We start from the raw sequence: 18766 nt of genomic DNA on the forward strand, positions 1-18766 counted from the left end.
TGGTAAAATCATGGAAAAGATTATTCCAGGAAGTATTGGAAAGCACCTGGAGGGACAACAGCCAGCACAGGGTGGGGAGGGGAAATTCCTGCTTATCCCACTGATTTCCTTCTGGGACAGGGAAACCCCCCTGGCTGGTCCAGGAAAGCCAGCAGGTGCAGTCTGTAGTACTGCCTCTCCCAGGATTCTCCTGGAAAAGCTGTCCAGGATACAGCTGGATAAACACACCCTGTCGGGGGGGAGCAACCAGCTCACGGGCTGGGAACAGAGAATTCCCGGGAATGGGGGGACACCAGGCTGGCATCAGGCACTGGGGGGGGTTCCACGGGGCTCCAGCGTCATCCCAGGGCTCTCCAACATCTTCCTGGGACACGGGGCTCCAAGGAATGCCAAGTTTTCCAACTTGGGAAGGAGCTGTCGGCTCCCCGAGGGCAGGGAAGGGTCTGGAAGGGCCATCCAAGGAATGTCTGAGGGCACTGGGATTGTCCAGCCTGGAGAAGGGGAGTGTTCAGCATCCTTGGGGAACCCTCCACCCACAGCCTGGAGCTGCTCCCACCGGGAAAAACACGGAATAAACACCCAGGGATCCGATAAATGGGGTAAAGGCCTCACCCACTGCTGGATTTCCAGGGATTGCTCCCATTCCAGCACCCAGGGGTGGCTGGAGCACGAGGGGATCTTGGAACCTGCTTTTCCTAAAACAGGGACTTGTTTTAAGCTCCCAGTGGAGGGTTTGCTGGGATTCCTGCTGGGGGGCTTTGGGAAGGAGAAAAGCTTGGATTACAATTCCCTAAGGGAAAGGATCCAGCAGCAATGGAGAGGAGATGGGAGCAGCCACTGCAGGGCCTGGGATGGGGACAGGACACAGGGACAGCCCAGGAATTCCCTGTTTCCCTCAATCCCACGGCACTGAGCGGGTTCTCCCACATCCCACCCTTTTCCATCCCTCCCCAGGAATCCTCCCAGACCATCCATGCCGGTGCCAGGATTGTCCAAGCTGGGAAAACAAAGCAGCTTCATTAATCCCTAAGGAGCTGCTGCCCCCCGGGAATCCCGGGGGGATCCCAGGACATTCCAGAGCCCAACATTCCCATGAGCAGCACTGCCATTCCAGGTTTGGATCCCCATGGAGCTGGAGAGGGAGGGGCACAGGAGCCTCCTTACCTGTGTCCTGGGATCTGCCAGGGTTTGGGATCGGGTTTAAAGCCCTGGTGATAAACCAGCCCAAGGCCCGGCTTTGTCCCATCCCCTCATCCCACCACTTCCCGCTCCCGGAGGGAAACATTCCCAGCCTGGGAACACCACCTGGAGCTTCCCCCTGGACCCTGCTTGGCAGCATCCCAAAGGCCTTGGGAAAAGCTGGGATCAGGAGCTGGGAGAGGAGCTGGGGCTGCTCCCTGGGGGTTTGAAATCCAGGCTGGGAGAGCTGGGAATATTCACCTGGAGAAGGGAAGGATCCAGGAAAATCTTGGAGCCCCTTGCAGGGCCTAAAGGGGCTCCAGGAGAGCTGGAGAGGGACTGGGAACAAGGGAGGGAGGGACAGGACACAGGGAATGGCTTCCCAGTGCCAGAGGGCAGGGATGGATGGGATATTGGGAAGGAATTGCTGGCTGGGAGGGTGGGGAGGGGCTGGAATGGAATTCCCAGAGAAGTTGTGGCTGCCCCTGGATCCCTGGGAGTGTCCAAGGGCAGGTTGGAGCAACCTGGGCTAGTGGGAGATGTCCCTGCCCATGGAACTGGCTGATCCCAAAGTCCCTTCCCCCCCAAACCATTCCAGGATCGTTTCAGTGCTCCGGGAGCTCCCGAGAGCTTGTGTCGAGTTCAAACAATCCCCCATCCCAAAAAACTGCTGGGGGAGGCGATCCCTGACTGCACCCTGGGAGAGCCAGGAGAAGGAAGGACAAGGCCTGGGGGGACAAGGCCGGGCTGGGAAGGACACGGAGCTTTGGGAAGGCCCTGGAGAAACCCCAAGCCTGGTGGTGCTGAGACAGGGCACGTGGAATGCTGGCATGGAATGCTGACATGGAATTCTGTCCTGCTCCAACCAAGCCATCCCCGCTGCCCAACGGAGGTGGGCTCCAGGTGGCCACCATCCCCAGCCCATCACTAGCCCCCTGAGGTGCCCGAGGCCCGTGGAAGGAGAGCCCACCCCGGGTGTGGTCTGTACAAAAGTGCTTTAATGCCCAAACTGCTCCAAAACCCCCCGGGTGCGATCCCAAAACCCCAACTCCCTCCCTGGGATCACCTTCCCCGGCCCCTCCTCCCAGTGCAACACTTCCCAAGGGAAGGGCCTGTCCCGGGAACCCCCTTCCAGCCCCTCCTTTTTAGGGATAACATCCCTTGGGAACATGCCAGGGGGGCTGGGAGTGCCCCTCGGGCAACACCTCCGTGACTCATCCCAGCAGCAATTCCACGGCCACCAACCCTTCCCACCCATCCCAAAGCCCCCCTGGAGGGGCTGGGTGGCAGCAGGAGCTCTGGGAATGGTGCTTCCAGCCCGGAGCCGGTCCCTGAGATCCCAGAGAACTCCTGGAAGCCGCCGTGGGTCGGGAGAGGCGGAAGCTCAGCAGCCGCTGGGCGAGGGGGCGAAGAAGTAAACGGCCAGGAGGATGAAGTAAACCATCACCAGCACCGTGCCTGGGGGGGACACCACGGGAGGGGGCAGTTAGCCCATGGAGGAAGGAGGGAAGGGCATTGGAGACCTCCTGGGGTGGCCTGGATGAGCCCCCCGGGGAGGGATTTCGTGGGCCTCGGTAAAAATCCCAATGAAAGGGGGTTTAAGGGCTTTTTAAGGGTGAAAAGGGAGGGATTCCCCTTGGAGCAGCTCCAGGATGGTCAACCAAGAGCTTGGGAGAGCAGGGTGGAGGGAGTTACAACCCAGAGCAAGGAGGGAGATGGTTTTGGGGTCTGGATGGGGTCTGGAAGACTTTCATGGGCCTCTAGAAGATCCCAATTAAAGGGAGTTTAAACTCTTTTTAAGGGTAAAAAGGGATTTCCCTTGGAGCAGCTCCAGGATGGTGAACCTCAGGAGAGCAGGTTGGAAGGAGTTATTCCATGGAGCAAGGAGGGAAGTGGATTTAAGACCTCCTGGGGTGGCCTGGATGAGCCCCCCGGGGAGGGATTTCGTGGCCCCCCCTGTAAAATCTCAGTTAAAAGGAGTTAAAAACCCTTTTTAAGGGTGAAAAGGGAGGGATTCCCCTTGGAGCAGCTCCAGCACCTCAACCAGGATGCCAGGAGAGCAGGTTGGAGGGAGTTATTCCATGGAGGAAGGAGGGAAGGGCATTGGAGACCTCCTGGGGTGGCCTGGATGAGTCCCCTGGGGAGGGATTTCGTGGGCCTCGGCAAAAATCCCAATTAAAAGGGATTTTAAACCATTTTAAGGGTGAAAAGGGAGTGATTCCCCCTGGAGCAGCTCCAGCACCTCCCAGATGGTTAACCAAGACCCCAGGAAAGAGTTACTCCCTGGAGCAAGGAGGGACATGGATTTGAGACCTCCTGGGGTGGCCTGGATGAGGCCCCTGGGGAGGGATTTCATGGCCCCCCCTGTAAAATCTCAGTTAAAAGGAGTTAAAAACCCTTTTTAAGGGTGAAAAGGGAGGGATTCCCCTTGGAGCAGCTCCAGGATGGTCAACCAAGAGCTCAGGAGAGCAGGGTGGAGGGAGTTATCCCATGGAGAAAGGAGGGAAAGGGATTGGAGACCTCCTGGGGTGGCCTGGATGAGCCCCCCGGGGAGGGATTTCGTGGGCCTCGGCAAAAATCCCAATTAAAAGGGATTTTAAACCATTTTAAGGGTGAAAAGGGAGTGATTCCCCTTGGAGCAGCTCCAGCACCTCCCAGATGGTTAACCAAGACCCCAGGAAAGAGTTACTCCCTGGAGCAAGGAGGGACATGGATTTGAGACCTCCTGGGGTGGCCTGGATGAGGCCCCTGGGGAGGGATTTCATGGCCCCCCCTGTAAAATCTCAGTTAAAAGGAGTTAAAAACCCTTTTTAAGGGTGAAAAGGGAGGGATTCCCCTTGGAGCAGCTCCAGGATGGTCAACCAAGAGCTCAGGAGAGCAGGTTGGAGGGAGTTATTCCATGGAGGAAGGAGGGAAGGGCATTGGAGACCTCCTGGGGTGGCCTGGATGAGTCCCCTGGGGAGGGATTTCGTGGGCCTCGGCAAAAATCCCAATTAAAAGGGATTTTAAACCATTTTAAGGGTGAAAAGGGAGTGATTTCCCTTGGAGCAGCTCCAAGATGGTCAACCAAGACCCCAGGAGAGCAGGGTGGAGGGAGTTACACCCCAGAGCAAGGAGGGAGGTGGTTTTAGGGTCTGGATGGGGTCTGGAAGACTTTCATGGGCCTCTAGAAAATCCCAATTAAAAGGAGTTTAAACTCTTTTTTAAGGGTAAAAAGGGATTTCCCTTGGAGCAGCTCCAGGATGGTGAACCTCAGGAGAGCAGGTTGGAGGGAGTTATCCCATGGAGCAAGGAGGGAAGTGGATTTAAGACCTCCTGTGGGGATCTGGATGAGTCCCCTGGGGAGGGATTTCATGGGCCTCTGCAAAAATCCCAATTAAAAGGGATTTTAAACCATTTTAAGGGTGAAAAGGGAGTGATTCCCCCTGGAGCAGCTCCAGCACCTCCCAGATGGTTAACCAAGACCCCAGGAAAGAGTTACTCCCTGGAGCAAGGAGGGACATGGATTTGAGACCTCCTGGGTTGGCCTGGATGAGCCCCCCGGGGAGGGATTTCGTGGGCCTCTGCAAAAATCCCGATTAAAAGGGATTTTAAACCATTTTAAGGGTGAAAAGGGAATGATTTCCCTTGGAGCAGCTCCAAGATGGTCAACCAAGACCCCAGGAGAGCAGGGTGGAGGGAGTTACACCCCAGAGCAAGGAGGGAGGTGGTTTTAGGGTCTGGATGGGGTCTGGAAGACTTTCATGGGCCTCTAGAAAATCCCAATTAAAAGGAGTTTAAACTCTTTTTTAAGGGTAAAAAGGGATTTCCCTTGGAGCAGCTCCAGGATGGTGAACCTCAGGAGAGCAGGTTGGAGGGAGTTATCCCATGGAGCAAGGAGGGAAGTGGATTTAAGACCTCCTGTGGGGATCTGGATGAGTCCCCTGGGGAGGGATTTCATGGGCCTCTGCAAAAATCCCAATTAAAAGGGATTTTAAACCATTTTAAGGGTGAAAAGGGAATGATTCCCCCTGGAGCAGCTCCAGCACCTCCCAGATGGTTAACCAAGACCCCAGGAAAGAGTTACACTCCCTGGAGCAAGGAGGGACATGGATTTGAGACCTCCTGGGGTGGCCTGGATGAGCCCCTTGGGGAGGGATTTCATGGCCCCCCCTGTAAAATCTCAGTTAAAAGGAGTTAAAAACCCTTTTTAAGGGTGAAAAGGGAGGGATTCCCCTTGGAGCAGCTCCAGGATGGTCAACCAAGAGCTCAGGAGAGCAGGTTGGAGGGAGTTATCCCATGGAGCAAGGAGGGAAGTGGATTTAAGACCTCCTGGGGTGGCCTGGATGAGCCCCCCGGGGAGGGATTTCGTGGGCCTCGGCAAAAATCCCGATTAAAAGGGATTTTAAACCATTTTAAGGGTGAAAAGGGAGTGATTTCCCTTGGAGCAGCTCCAAGATGGTCAACCAAGACCCCAGGAGAGCAGGGTGGAGGGAGTTACACCCCAGAGCAAGGAGGGAGGTGGTTTTGGGGTCTGGATGGGGTCTGGAAGACTTTCATGGGCCTCTAGAAAATCCCAATTAAAGGGAGTTTAAACCCTTTTTAAGGGTAAAAAGGGATTTCCCTTGGAGCAGCTCCAGCACCTCCAAGGTGCCCAACCAAGACCCCAGGAGAGCAGGGGGGAGGGAGCTACTCCCTGGGGTAAGGAGGGAGGTGGTTTTGGGGTCTGAATGAGCCCCCGTAGAGAACTTTTGTGGGCCTCTGCAAAAATCCCAATTAAAAGGGATTTTAAACTCTTTTTAAGGGTTAAATGGGAGTGATTCCCCTGGGAGCAGCTCCAAGATGGTCAACCAAGACCCCAGAAGAGCAGGAATGACCCCAGAGAGCCCCCTGTAGAGAACTAACACAGGCCTCTGCAAAGTCTCAGTTAAAAGGGGTTTAAACCCTTTTCAAGGGTGAAAAGGGAGGGAAGATTCCCCCTGGAGCAGCTCCAGCATCTCCAAGGTGCCCGAGCGAGCCCCCAGGATCTCTCAGGTCACCCCACACCCAGGGAGCCCCCGGGGGTGGATCCAGGACCCCCCACCCACCCCACAAGCCACAGGACCACCCACCTTGGAAGTAGTCACATTTGCCATCCATGAAGATGTAGTTCATGAGCACCACGCTGAACATGCTGGCGTAGACGTGCAGGTCGCTGAACACCAGCGTGAAGTTGGTGGGCTGTGGGATTTTGGGAGGAGCGGGATTTTGGGATGAGTGGGATTTTGGGATGAGTGGGATTTTGGGATGAGTGGGATTTTGGGACGAGCGGGATTTTGGGACAAGCAGGATGTCCCCAGCCCCGGTGGGTGGGTGTGGGGGGGTCTGTGTGTCACCCCTGAACCCCTCCCCGTGCCACCCGCCAGGACAGGGGGCATCAGACCCACTGTGAGACACCAGGAGCGGGACCATCCCCTCCCCGTGTCCCCGCGTGTCCCCCCATGTCCCCAGCCCCGCGGGGGGACGTCCCCCGGGGTCTGCACTCACGTAGAAGATGGTGAAGAGCACGAGGATGGGGATCTGGAGCATGCAGACCTGCACGGCGATGCAGCTCCCGATCTCGATGCTGGTGGGGGAAGGAGGACTCGGGAGCCGCCCTCGGAGCGAGGGGAACCCACCCCGGGGGGAAGCGGCCACGCCACGCGGCCCAGCCCGCTCTGACCCCGCTTTTTGGGCGGCCCTGAGCCCCCTCCAGGGCAGGTTGGCAAGATCTGACCCTCCAGGGGCCGGGCAGCCCATCCAAGGCAGCGGGAGGGACCGGGAGAGGGCAGGGGCAGGACCCCAGAACTCCTCCCTGGAGCCACCTCACCTGAGGCTCAGGTTGTTCTGGAGGGCGAACTGGATGCCGTTGACAATCTCTGGCAGCTCAGGCACCATGGCCAGCACGGTGACACCGATGAAGTACTGCAGGGGACAGGAGACACCGGCCTGCTCTGACCACAGCCCACAGCTCCCCGGCACGAGCAGCAGCTCAGCACCTTCTCCCCGCGGCTTCTGGGGCTCAAACCGCACCCCCAGGGCGGGTCCTCACCCCTGGCTGGGGTGTCCTGGTCCCCAGGGCCACCCAAGCCCGTGTCCCCACTGTCCCCAGGCCCGTCTCACCTGGGAGATGGTGGAGTTGGTGAGGATGGGGCTGATGTGCTCCGTGGCCAGGTCGGCACAGGCCGACATGCACAGCGTGGAGAGCAGCAGAATAACCAGGGCACGCCAGCGGGACCAGTGCACCACGGGGCTGGGGTGGTGGCCTGGCACTGGGGGGGACACAGACACACACTGGGACCAGTGCACCACGGGGCTGGGGTGGTGGCCTGGCACTGGGGGGGACAGAGACACACACTGGGACCAGGGACAGTGGCACCAGGGACACACTGGGACCAGTGCACCACGGGGCTGTGGTGGTGTCCTGGCACTGGGAGGGACAGAGACATACACTGGGACCAGGGACAGTGGGACCACAGTGACAGTGCACCATGGGGCTGGGGTGGTGGCCTGGCACTGGTGGGGACAGAGACACACACTGGGACCAGGGACACACTGGGACCAGTGCACCACAGTGCTGTGGGGGTGTCATAGCACTGGGGAGGGACAGAGATGATGGTGGGACCAGGGACAGTGGGACCAGTGTCACACTGGGACCAGGGACAGTGGGACCACAGTGACAGTGCACCGTGGAGCTGGGGTGGTGGCCTGGCACTGGGGGGACAGAGACACACACTGGGACCAGGGACACACTGGGACCAGTGACAGTGGGACCAGGGACACCGGCACCAGTGCACCATGGCACTGTAGTGGTGTCCTGGCACTGGGACGAACAGAGACACACTGGGACCAGTGACAGTGGGACCAGTGCACCACAGGGTTGTGGGGGTGTCCTGGCACTGAGGGGGACAGACACACACTGGGACCAGGGACACTGGGACCAGTGCATCACAGCACTGTAGTGGTGTCCTGGCACTGGGGAGGGACAGAGACACACACTGGGACCAGTGACAGCGGGACCAGTGACACACTGGGACCAGGGACACTAGGACCAGTGACACACTGGGACCAGGGACAGTGGGACCAGTGCACCACGGTGCTGTGGTGGTGTCCTGGCACTGGGAGGGACAGGGACACTGTGGGACACCCCAGAGCACCGGGAATGGGGCCTGGGGCCACACTCACTGTGGCAGTCGCTGACGTGGATGTCGTAGATGTGGGAGTGGGTTTTGAGGGTGAAGCAGAGCCCCACCAGGTACCCGGCGGGGAGCAGCAGGGATACCGTGTACACCAGGGGCCTGCAGGACGCGGGGGACACGTCAGGGCCACCAGGGCCTGGCCTGGACACCCCCAGGGGTGGGGGAGCAGCAGGGCTGGGGGAGTAGGAGCAGGACACGCACTGGACGTGGCTGTAGTAGAGGGTGCCGTTGTGGTCCATCTGCGGAGAGAGCACCGGTCAGTGGGGACATGGGGGACAAGGGACAGCCCTGCTGCCACCCCCAGCACCAGAGCTGGGGGGTCAGGGCATCCCCAGCCCCAAAACCCCCGCTAGAAAACCCCAGAGCGTTCCAAGCTGGAAGGGACCCATGAGGGGCATCAAACCCAGCTCGTGGACATGAAGGGTCACACAGGGACTGACCCCACAGCCCTGGCACTGCAGCACCAGGCTCTGACCCACTGGGTTAATCCCAGGCCCATGGTTAATCCCAAACCCAAACTGGAAGGACCCACAAGGATCATCAAGCCCAGTTCATAACTGAACAGCCCATATAGGGACTGAACCCACCACTTGGCACTGTAGCACCAGGCTCTGACCAACTGGGTTAATCCCAAACCTGGGTTTAATCCCAAACCTGTGCTTAATCCCAAAACCGAGCTGGACCCACAGGGATCATCAAGATCAGTTCATAAATGAATGGCCATAGAGGGACTGAACCCACAACCCTGGCATTGCAGCACCAGGCTCTGACCAACTGTGTTAATCCCAAACCTGTGCTTAATCCCAAAACTAAGATGGACCCACAGGGATAATCAAGCTCAGATCATAAATGAATACAGGGATTGAACCACCACTTGGCATTTTAGCACCAGGTTCTGACCAACTGGGTTAATCCCAAACTTGTGCTTAATCCCAAACCTGTGCTTAATCCCAAACCCAAATTGGAGGGACCCACAAGGATCATCAAGCCCAGTTTACAACTGAACCCCCCCATATGGGGACTGAACCCACCACTTGGCACTGTAGCACCAGGCTCTGACCAACTGGGTTAATCCCAAACCTGGGTTTAATCCCAAACCTGTGCTGAATCCCAAACCCGAGCTGGACCCACAGGGATCATCAAGACCAGCTCATGGACATGAACAGCCACACAGGGACTGACCCCACAACCCTGGCATTGCAGCACCAGGCTCTGACCCACTGGGTTAACCCCAAGGCCGTGGGTGACCCCGAGCCCCCTGGCAGCCCCCCTGTCCCCTCACCAGGTCGAAGTGGCAGTTGTGACACAGGTAGTGGCCCAGCGGGTTCTGGGTGACGTTGTGGCACTCGCCGCACACCAGCTTCCCGTAGACCTTGGAGAACAGCGTGGGGGCAAAGACTCCTGCGGGCACAGAGGGACACGGGGTGGGCACCCAAACCCCGGTGGGACCCCAGGAGGTGGGGACACACCCGTTTGCCCACTGACCTCCCACGGAGAGGAAGAGCAGGGCGGAGCTGACGCCGGCCGAGCGGCTGTTGAAGCGCTGCTCCTGGTGCCGGATGCCCCCGATGACCATGCACAGACCCTGGGGGCACAGACCCCAAAAACCCCTCAGGGCACAGCTACACACCCGGGGGGGAGGGACACACCAAAAGGGGGGCCTGCCAATAAAAGTGAGGAAGGGGACCCACCCCAAAAGAGGGGAAAGGGGGACCCACCAATAAAAGTGAGGAAGGGACCCACCCCAAAAGAGGGAGAAGGGGGACCTACCCCAACAAAGTTGGGAAAGGACCCACCTATAAAAGTTGGGAAAGGGGGACCACCAGTAAAAGTGGGAAAGGGACCCACCCCCTAAACAGAAGCTGGAGAAAGGGACCCAGCAATAGAAGTGGGAAAGGGGTATCCACCCCCTTAAACAAAAGTTGGGGAAAGGGACCCAGCAATAAAAGTTGAGAAAGGGGACCCACCTATAAAAGTGGGAAAGGGGGACCTGCCAATAAAAGTTGGGAAAGGGACCCAGCCATAAAAGTTGGGAAAGGGAGACCTACCTATAAAAGTGGGAAAGGGACCCACCCCCTTAAATAAAAGTTGGGGAAAGGGACCCACCAATAAAAGTTGGGAGAGACCCAGCAATAGACGTGGGAAAGGGGTATCCACCCCCTTAAACAAAAGTTGGGGAAGGGGGACCCACCTATAAAAGGGGGAAAGGGGGACCCACCCCAATAAAAGTGGGAAAGGGGGACCTGCCAATAAAAGGGGGAAAGGGGGACCCCCACCAATAAAAGTTGGGAAAGGGGTATCCACTCCCTTAAACAGAAGTTGGGGAAGGGGGACCCACCAATAGAAGTTGGGAAAGGGACCCACCAATAGAAGTTGGGAAAGGGACCCAGCAATAATGGGAAAGGGGGACCCAGCAATAGAAGTTGGGAAAGGGGACCCACCCCAACAAAGCTGGGAAGGGACTCGCCTATAAAAGTGGGAAAGGGGGACCCTCATCAATAAAAGTGGGGAAGGGGGACCACCAATAAAAGTCGGGAAAGGGGGACCTGCCTATAAAAGTCGGGAAAAGGGGACCCCCCCCATAACAGTTGGAAAGGGGCACCCCCACCTATAGAAGTGGGAAAGGGGGACCCACTCATAAAAGTGGGAAAGGGACTCACCCCCTTAAACAAAAGCTGGGGAAAGGGACCCAGCAATAAAAGTTGGGAAAGGGGGACCCACCTATAAAAGTTGGGAAAGGGGGACTCACCAATAAAAGTGGGGAAAGGGGACCCACCCCAAAAAGCTGGGAAAGGGAGACCCACCTATAAAAGTTGGGAAAGGGGGACCCGCCTATAAAAGTTGGGAAAGGGAGACCCACCTATAAAAGTTGGGGAAGGGAGCCACCTATAAAAGTGGGAAAGGGAGACCTGCCTATAAAAGTTGGGGAAGGGGGACCCACCAATAAAAGTTGGGGAAGGGAGCCACCCTCTTAAACAAAAGTTGGGAAAGGGGGACCCTCCAATAAGAGGGGGAAAGGGAGCCACCCCAACAAAGGGGGAAAGGGGGACCCGCCCAAACGGGGAAGGGCCCTGCCAGGCTCAGAGCCCGAGCGCCGCCGTCCCCCCCGTCCCCACGGCCCCTCTCACCGGCACGAAGAGCACGCAGCCCACCAGGGTGCCCGTCAGCGCCGACTTGACCACCTCGGCGTAGCAGGCGCTGCCCTCGCGGGAGCCCTTGAGCAGGGCGCTGATGTAGAAGGTGAGCTCGGTGACGGAGCCGAAGGTGGCGTTCACCACCGCCCCCACCGCGAACGTGCTCTGCGCCGAGATGCTGCGGGAGGGAAGGGAGCTGGGAAGGGCTGGAGAGCTCCACAGGGAGCTGGGGGGGCTCAGCCTGGAGAAAAGGGGGATCGGGGGGGACCTTCTGGCTCTGCAAGGCCCTGACAGGAGGGGGGAGCCGGGGGGGGTCGGGCTCTGCTGCCAGGGAACGAGGGACAGGAGGAGAGGGAACGGCCTCCAGCTGGGCCAGGGGAGGGGCAGGCTGGACACCAGGAGGAATTTCTTCATGAAAAGGGGTTATTAAGCATTGGCAGGGGCTGCCCAGGGAGGTTTGGAGTGCCCAGCCCTGGAGGTGTCCCAGGAAGGCCTGGCCGTGGCACTCAGTGCTCTGGGCTGGGGGACAAGGTGGTGTTTCTTGGGACTAAGGTTGGACTCTGATCTCAGAGGGCTTTTCCAGCCTGTGACTGTGTGACTGACCCTCCTCCCTGCTCCCAGTCCCACTGCTCCCAGTGAGGGCTGGGCCACAGGTTGCTCCAAGAGGCTCCCTCCTGCAGCCAAAGGCCCTTTACCACCCCCCCCCAGGTATCTCCCTCTGGTTTTGTTGGATTCCTGGTGCCAAGTGAGGCCTGCAGAGGCCCAAACCTCTGCCATGTGCACCCACAGCATGGATGGGGAACCTTGATTTGTAGCCTTCACCCCTGAGAGGCGCCAAATTCCTCAAAACCTTCAAAAACATGGATTTTGCCACGTGGCTGCCCTGGCAGACCCAAGCTTTACGTTGTTGGGGGGGGAAAACCAGGTGGAAATTTGAGATACAAACAGGAGACGGCGTCAAGATCCAACACAAAGCACACACAGAGCCCAGGAGGAGCCAACTGAGGGTGGAACAACCCTGAGAACAGCTGGGAAATGTGGGCAGATCCCATGGGATGTGCCAGTCCTACAGAACTGAGCGTTCCCGGCCGGTGTCCCCGGGCTGCCCCGGCTCACCTGGCGATGGCCATCCCGATGTAGTAGGACAGGGGCATGATGGAGAGCAGGGCCAGGGAGAACTTGAGGGTGGAGCTGCTCAGGTGGTTGTGGCTGTCCAGGTAGCCCAGCAGCAGCGTCACCACCACCAGCGGCAGCAGGTCTGGGGAGGGAGTCAAGGACACTACAGAGCAGGGTGGGGTTTGGGGTCAGCTCCCCCCCCTTCCCAGTCCATCCCACCCCATCACCAGCAGGTCTGGGGGGGTGTCAAGGACACTACAGAGCAGGGTGGGTGGGGTTTGGGGTCATCCTCCCCTTTCCCCCCCTTCCCAGTCCATCCCACCCCATCACCAGCAGGTCTGGAGGGTGTCAAGGACACTACAGAGTAGGGTGGGTGGGGTTTGGGGTCAGCTTCCCTCCCTTCCCCTCTATCCCCCCCAACACCAGCAGGTTTGGGGGGGCTGGTCAAGGAGGTGCCCGAGGTGGGGTGGGATTTGGGGTCACCTCCCCACCCCCATTCCCATTCTGTTCCACCCCAACACCAGCACCAGGTCCAGGGTTGGTCAAGGAGACAGCTGAGGTGTGGGGGGGCTGTCCCCAAATCCCACCCCTCCATTCCCAGTCCATCCCACCCCATCACCAGCAAGTCTAGGGGGACCAGTCAAGGAGCTGGCTGAGGAGTGGTGGGATTGGGATCAGCCCCCCCATCACCAGCAGGTCCGGGGGGTTGGTCATGGAGATACCTGAGGTGGGGTGGGATTTGGGGTCACCCCCCCACCCCCATTCCCAGTCTGTTCCACCCCATCACCACCAGGTCGGGGGGGGGGGGGGGCTGGTCAAGGAGACAACCAAGGTGGGGTGGGATTTGGGGTCAGCTCCCACTCCATCACCAGCAGAAGGTCTGGGGGACCCATCAAGGAGATGCTCGAGGTGGGGTGGGATTTGGGGTCACCCTCCCATCCCCACTCCCACTCTGTTCCACCCCATCACCACTAGGTCCGGAGGGGCTGGTCAAGGAGATGCCTGAGGTGGGGTGGGATTTGGGGTCATCTCCCCTTTCCCCACCATTCCCAGTCCATTCCCATCACCAGCAGCAGGCCTGGGGGACCCATCAAGGAGATGCTCGAGGTGGGGTGGGATTTGGGGTCACCTCCCATCCCCATTCCCAGTCCATCCCACCCCGTCACCACCAGGTCTGGAGGGGCTGGTCAAGGAGATCAACCGCGGTGGGGTGGGATTTGGGGTCATCTCCCCTTTCCCCACCATTCCCAGTCCATCCCACCCCATCACCAGCAGGTCTGGGGGTCGGTCCCGGAGCCGGCCGAGGTTTGGTGGGATGTGGGGTGGGATTTGGGGTCCCGTCCCCAGCGCTGCCCCGGGATACTGACAGCGAAGACGTTGAGGCCGTGCACGGAGTACTTGTAGTAGTAGGGGTTGGCGGCGCGGTAGCAGCACAGGATCACCTCCCCCTCCAGCGGCACCTCCGTCTGGGGGGCACACAGTTGGTGACCCCGCTGCTGCTGCCACCCCCAGCCCCCCAGAACCCCCCCTCCTGGATCGGGGACCCACAGGAGCCTCACCATCCTGCCCCTGCGGACGCGGATGCGCTCGGGGGGCAGCAGCAGGACGCGGGTGGCACTGCGGGCGCTCAGCTTGGCCACGGGGATGGTGACGATGAGGAGCCAGGAGGTGACACAGACCAGGCCGTGGGACAGGGCCAGCACCGGGTACCCCAGGCACAGCCAGGCCGCGGTGCCCGCACGGCGCTAGAACGGGAGGAACCGTCAGGGTTGGCCCCACAAACATCCACCCTGGGGAGAGGAGGTGCCCTCGGGGGCTCTCCCCACCCCAGGGGTGCCAGTGCCCAGGCAGGGGTGTCACTGTGCCCGGTGTGGGGCTCACCCAGTGTCCGGTGCCCTCCCAGCACCGCGGGCGCCAGCGGCCTGGGGTGGGACCCCCCAGCAGGGCCGAGCTCTCCCCCGTGCCAGCCTCCTGGGATTTGGGCACCTGGGGGGCACAGGGGGGTGTCAGGGCGTGGCACAGCACACCCCACCCACCCCCTGGGATTCAGGATGAGCCCTCACCTCCACCTTCTGGATCACTTTGCCGAAGGGCCACAGGAAATACCCGGCCAGGTCCCAGCAGAGCCGCCCTAGGGGGACACCAGGGACACTCGTGTCCCCTCCAGCTCCAGGGAGAAGGGACACAGGAGGTCCCCACGCTGTTGTGAGCTCGGCCAGGACACCCACGGCTCCCCCAGCCCTTCCCAGACTCGGGACTCACCGTGAGGAGCCCCCACGACGGTGAGGAACATGCCGGCGGCCACCAGGCCGTGCAGCAGCGAGAGCCACCAGCCGAAGAGCAGCAGGTACAGGACGTTCCCACACGTCACCGTGGACCCTACAGGGATAGGGGGGCACAGCTGGGACCCACTGGCACCTGCAGCCCCCCCAAACCCACGGGGCTGCCCCCTGCCCTCACCTGCAGGGCCCCGGAGCGCGGTGAGGTCGGAGTAGAGCTCCTTGACGATGTCGGAGCGCTCCTCCCAGGGCCGCGCCGTCACGTGGCTCTTCCACTTCTTGAAGCCAAACTGCAGAGACGAGGGGGGGGTTTTTTGGGGTGGGTGGAGAAGAAGCCAGCCCATCACACCCCCGGGGAGAACCCCTGGCCCCCACAGGCACCCACCTTGTAGTTGTTGGAGAGCTTGTTGGCCTCCACGGCGTTCTCGGCCGTCAGGGTGGTCCTGGCGCAGCTCTCACACTCCTCGGGCGTGGCTGGGGGGGGCACACGGGGGTCACGGGGGGCACACGGGGGTCAGGGACCCCCAGCACCCCCTGTCCCACCTACCCATGGGGCCGCGGGGCCGGTGCAGGTGACAGCCCAGGTCGCCCAGGTCGTTGTTGATGGTGGTGGAGCAGTGCCGGTCGCACAGGGAGCCCCGCCGGGAATCCGTGGCCTTGGGAATGTCTGTGGGAGAGGTTGGAATAATCACATCCAGCCCCATGTCCGGCCCGGGCTCGGCACCCCAGGACAAGCAGGTGCTGCTGTGTGGGGGGTGACACCCCGGTCCCCAAACCCCACAAGGGACAGGGACACAGAGTTCCCAGGGTGGGAACCAAGGGATGTTGGGGAGGGGGGACCCCACCCGTGCCTGGGAAATGGTGGTGGGGGGTAAATCCCACTCAGTGCCTGGTGTGAGGGTTGGGAGGGTGGATCCCACAGTGCCCGGAGTGAGGCTGGGGAGGGGAGACCCCACAGGTGCCCGGGAAAAGGGGGGAAATCCCACTCAGTGCCCAGAGTGATACTTGGAAGGGGGGGGAGAGAAATCCCAATCCCACCTGTTGCCCGGTGTGTGAGGGTTGGGAAGAGGGACTTGGCAGTGCCCAGGAAAGGAGGGACCCCCCTCTGGTGCCTGGAGTGATGCTGGGGAGGGGGGACCCCACAGGTGCCCGGGAAAAGGGGAGGGAAATCCCACTGGGTGCCCGGAGTGAGGCTGGGGAGGGGGGCACCCATCAGGGCCCAGGAAGGGGGGACCCCACAGTGCCCGGAGTGATGCCCGGGAGAGGAGACCCCACAGGTGCCCGGAAAAAAGGGAGCAAATCCCACTGGGTGCCCGGGGTGATACTTGGGAGGGGGAACCCCACAGGTGCCCAGGACATGGCAGGTGAGAAAAATCCCAATCCCACTCAGTGCCCGGTGTGAGGGTTGGGAAGGGGGGGACCCTCTCATTTCCCTAAGAAGGGGCCCGTCCCCCTCTGGTGCCCGGAGTGATGCTGGGAAGGGGGGACCCCACAGGTGGACGGGAAGCGGGGGGGAATATCCTACTCGGTGCCTGGAGTGAGGGTTGGGAAGGGGGGGAGACCCTCTCAGATCCCCAAGAAGGGGCCCGACCCCCTCTGGTGCCCGGAGTGATGCTGGGAAGGGGGGACCCCACAGGTGCCCGAGAAGCGGGGGGGAATATCCTACTCGGTGCCTGGAGGGAGGGTTGGGAAGGGGGGGGGGGACCCTCCCAGGTCCCCGGGAAGGTGCCCGAGTGCTGCTCGGGAGGGGGTACCCAGGAAGGGAGGCCCCCCCGGATCCCCCGCGCTCACCGGGCGGGTCCTGCCTGCAGCAGCAGCGGCAGCAGCGGCGGCGCCGGGCGGGCTCGGCCTCGCTGGCCATGGTGGTCCCGGCGGAGGGGGCGATCCCGCAGCCCCCCGGAATTTAACGGGCGGGGCCGGACGTGCGCGACCCCGGCACGGGGAAACGCCCCCGCAACGGGAGGGGCGGGAAACGCCCCCGCACCCCCAGAGGGGCCGGGCCGGGGCCGCCCCCGCAGCGCGGGATGGGCCGGGGGGGAGCGGCGGGAACGGGGGGACACGGGGAGAGGGATGCGCGGGGATTTGGGGGGAACAGGGATTGGGGTGCGCGGGGATTTGGGGTGCGCGGGGAATTGGGGTGCGCGGGGATTGGGGTGCGCGGGGATTGGGGTGCACGGGGAATTGGGGTGCGCAGGGATTTGGGGTGCGCGGGGATTGGGGTGCGCGGGGATTGGGGTGCACGGGGAATTGGGGTGCGCAGGGATTTGGGGTGCGCGGGGATTGGGGTGCGCGGGGATTTGGGGTGCGCGGGGATTTGGGTGCACGGGGATTGGGGTGCGCGGGGATTTGGGGTGCGCGGGGATTTGGGGTGCGCGGGGATTTGGATGCACGGGGATTTGGGGTGCGCGGGGATTTGGGGTGCACAGGGATTGAGGTGCGCGGGGATTTGGGGTGCACGGGGATTGGGGTGCACAGGGATTGGGATGAGAAGAGATAGGGATGCGCGGGGATTGGGGTGCGCGAGGATTTGGGGTGCACAGGGATAGCGATGCGCAGGGATTGGGGTGCTCAGGGATTGGGGTACACAGGGATTGGGGTGCTCAGGGATTGGGGTGCGCAGGGATTGGGGTGCTCAGGTGTTGGGGTACACAGGGATTGGGATGGACAGGGATTTGGATGCTCAGGAATTGGGGTGCGTGGGGATTTGGGGTGCGTGGGGGGCACCGGGACTGGGGTGTGCCATGTATTGGGGTGCAGAGTGTATTGGGGGGCACTGGGACTGGGGTGTGCCATGTACTGGGGGGCACAGGGATGGGTGTGTGCTGTATGGGGGTGCACCGGGATGGGTGTGATGTATTGGGGGGCACAGGGATGGGTGTGTGCTGTATGGGGGTGCACCGGGATGGGTGTGTGATGTATTGGGGTGCACAGGCATGGGTGTGTGCTGTATGGGGGTGCACAGGGATGGGTGTGCTGTGTATTGGGTTGTACACTGGGGTGTGTGAGGTATTGGGGTGCAGAGTGTATTGGGGTGCACCGGGATGGGTGTGATGTATTGGGGTGCACAGGGATTGGTGTGTGATGTATTAGGGTGCACAAGGATGGGTGTGCTGTGTTTTGGGTTGTACACTGGGGTGTGTGAGGTATTGGGGTGCACAGGGATGGGTGTGTGCTGTATCGGGGTGCACAGGGATGGGTGTGTGCTGTGTACTGGGGTGCACAGGGATGGGTGTGTGCTGTGTACTGGGGTGCACAGGGATGGGTGTGCCGTGTACTGTGTTGTACAGTGGGATGTGTGAGGTATTGGGGTGCACAGGGACTGGGCTGTGAGGTATTGGGGTGCACAGAAAGCAGGGTGTGCCATGTATTGTGCACAGGGAGAGGTGTGAGGTATTGGGGTGCACAGTGTATTGGGGTCTATCATGTCTTGGGGTGCACAGTGTATTGGGGTGCATAGGGACAGGTGTGAGGTATTGGGGTGCACAGTGCATTGGGGTGCACAGGGAGCAGGGCGTGATGTATTGGGGTCAGTGTATTGGGGTCTATCATGTATTGGGGTGCAGAGTGTATTGGGGTGCACCAGGATGGGTGTGATGTATTGGGGTGCATAGGGACTGGGGTGTGAGGTACTGGGGTGCACAGGGACTGGGATGTGAGGTATTGGGGTGCACCGGGATGGGTGTGATGTATTGGGGTGCACAGTGTATTGGGGTGCACAGGGCTGGGTGTGATGTATTGGGGTGCACAGTGTATTGGGGTGCACAGGGCTGGGTGTGAGGTACTGGGGTGCAGTGTATTGGGGTCTCTCATGTATTGGGGTGCACAGTGTGTTGGGGTGCACAGGGCTGGGTGTGAGGTATTG

General features: G+C 60.6%; 1 protein-coding gene and 1 long non-coding RNA gene across 3 annotated transcripts; both read right to left on the minus strand.

Annotated features, from left to right (window-relative positions):
• Window positions 1-2500: 2500 nt before the first annotated feature.
• LOC127463771 (uncharacterized) lies at window positions 2501-16853 on the minus strand. Its single transcript, XM_051773607.1, has 20 exons — window positions 16696-16853; window positions 15452-15571; window positions 15290-15378; window positions 15086-15194; window positions 14888-15004; window positions 14689-14756; window positions 14507-14611; window positions 14185-14370; window positions 13989-14091; window positions 12626-12767; window positions 11504-11687; window positions 9861-9960; window positions 9658-9776; window positions 8577-8614; window positions 8362-8474; window positions 7300-7448; window positions 7007-7101; window positions 6685-6763; window positions 6270-6378; window positions 2501-2637 (listed from the first exon to the last, which is right to left on the minus strand). The coding sequence occupies exons 1-20, from the start codon at window positions 16763-16765 to the stop codon at window positions 2564-2566; spliced, it is 2169 nt and encodes a 722-aa protein (XP_051629567.1). The 5' UTR covers window positions 16766-16853; the 3' UTR covers window positions 2501-2563.
• Window positions 3011-5490, minus strand: LOC127463778 (uncharacterized). 2 transcript variants are annotated; one of them, XR_007900940.1, is made up of 3 exons: window positions 5281-5490; window positions 4492-4693; window positions 3011-3084 (listed from the first exon to the last, which is right to left on the minus strand). It is a non-coding gene; the product is annotated as an uncharacterized LOC127463778 (long non-coding RNA). The 2 variants fall into 2 exon arrangements; XR_007900939.1 differs by lacking the exon at window positions 3011-3084 and adding an exon at window positions 4033-4047 and having other exon boundaries at window positions 4431-4693.
• Window positions 16854-18766: the final 1913 nt, after the last annotated feature.

This window comes from Manacus candei, unplaced genomic scaffold, assembly GCF_025592945.1.
Source record: "Manacus candei isolate 608988 ecotype Guabito, Panama unplaced genomic scaffold, ASM2559294v1 h1tg000174l, whole genome shotgun sequence".
NCBI lineage: Eukaryota > Metazoa > Chordata > Aves > Passeriformes > Pipridae > Manacus > Manacus candei.

Excerpts from the sequence above, each read along its gene's own strand:
- LOC127463771 (XM_051773607.1), bottom strand. The coding sequence starts at position 16,765 with ATGGCCAGCGAGGCCGAGCCCGCCCGGCGCCGCCGCTGCTGCCGCTGC. Across the intron at positions 15,572-16,695 it reads CTGCAGGCAGGACCCGCCCG|ACATTCCCAAGGCCACGGAT; the intron begins GTGAGCGCGGGG and ends CCTCTCCCACAG. Across the intron at positions 6,764-7,006 it reads CAGAACAACCTGAGCCTCAG|CATCGAGATCGGGAGCTGCA; the intron begins GTGAGGTGGCTC and ends TTCCCCCACCAG.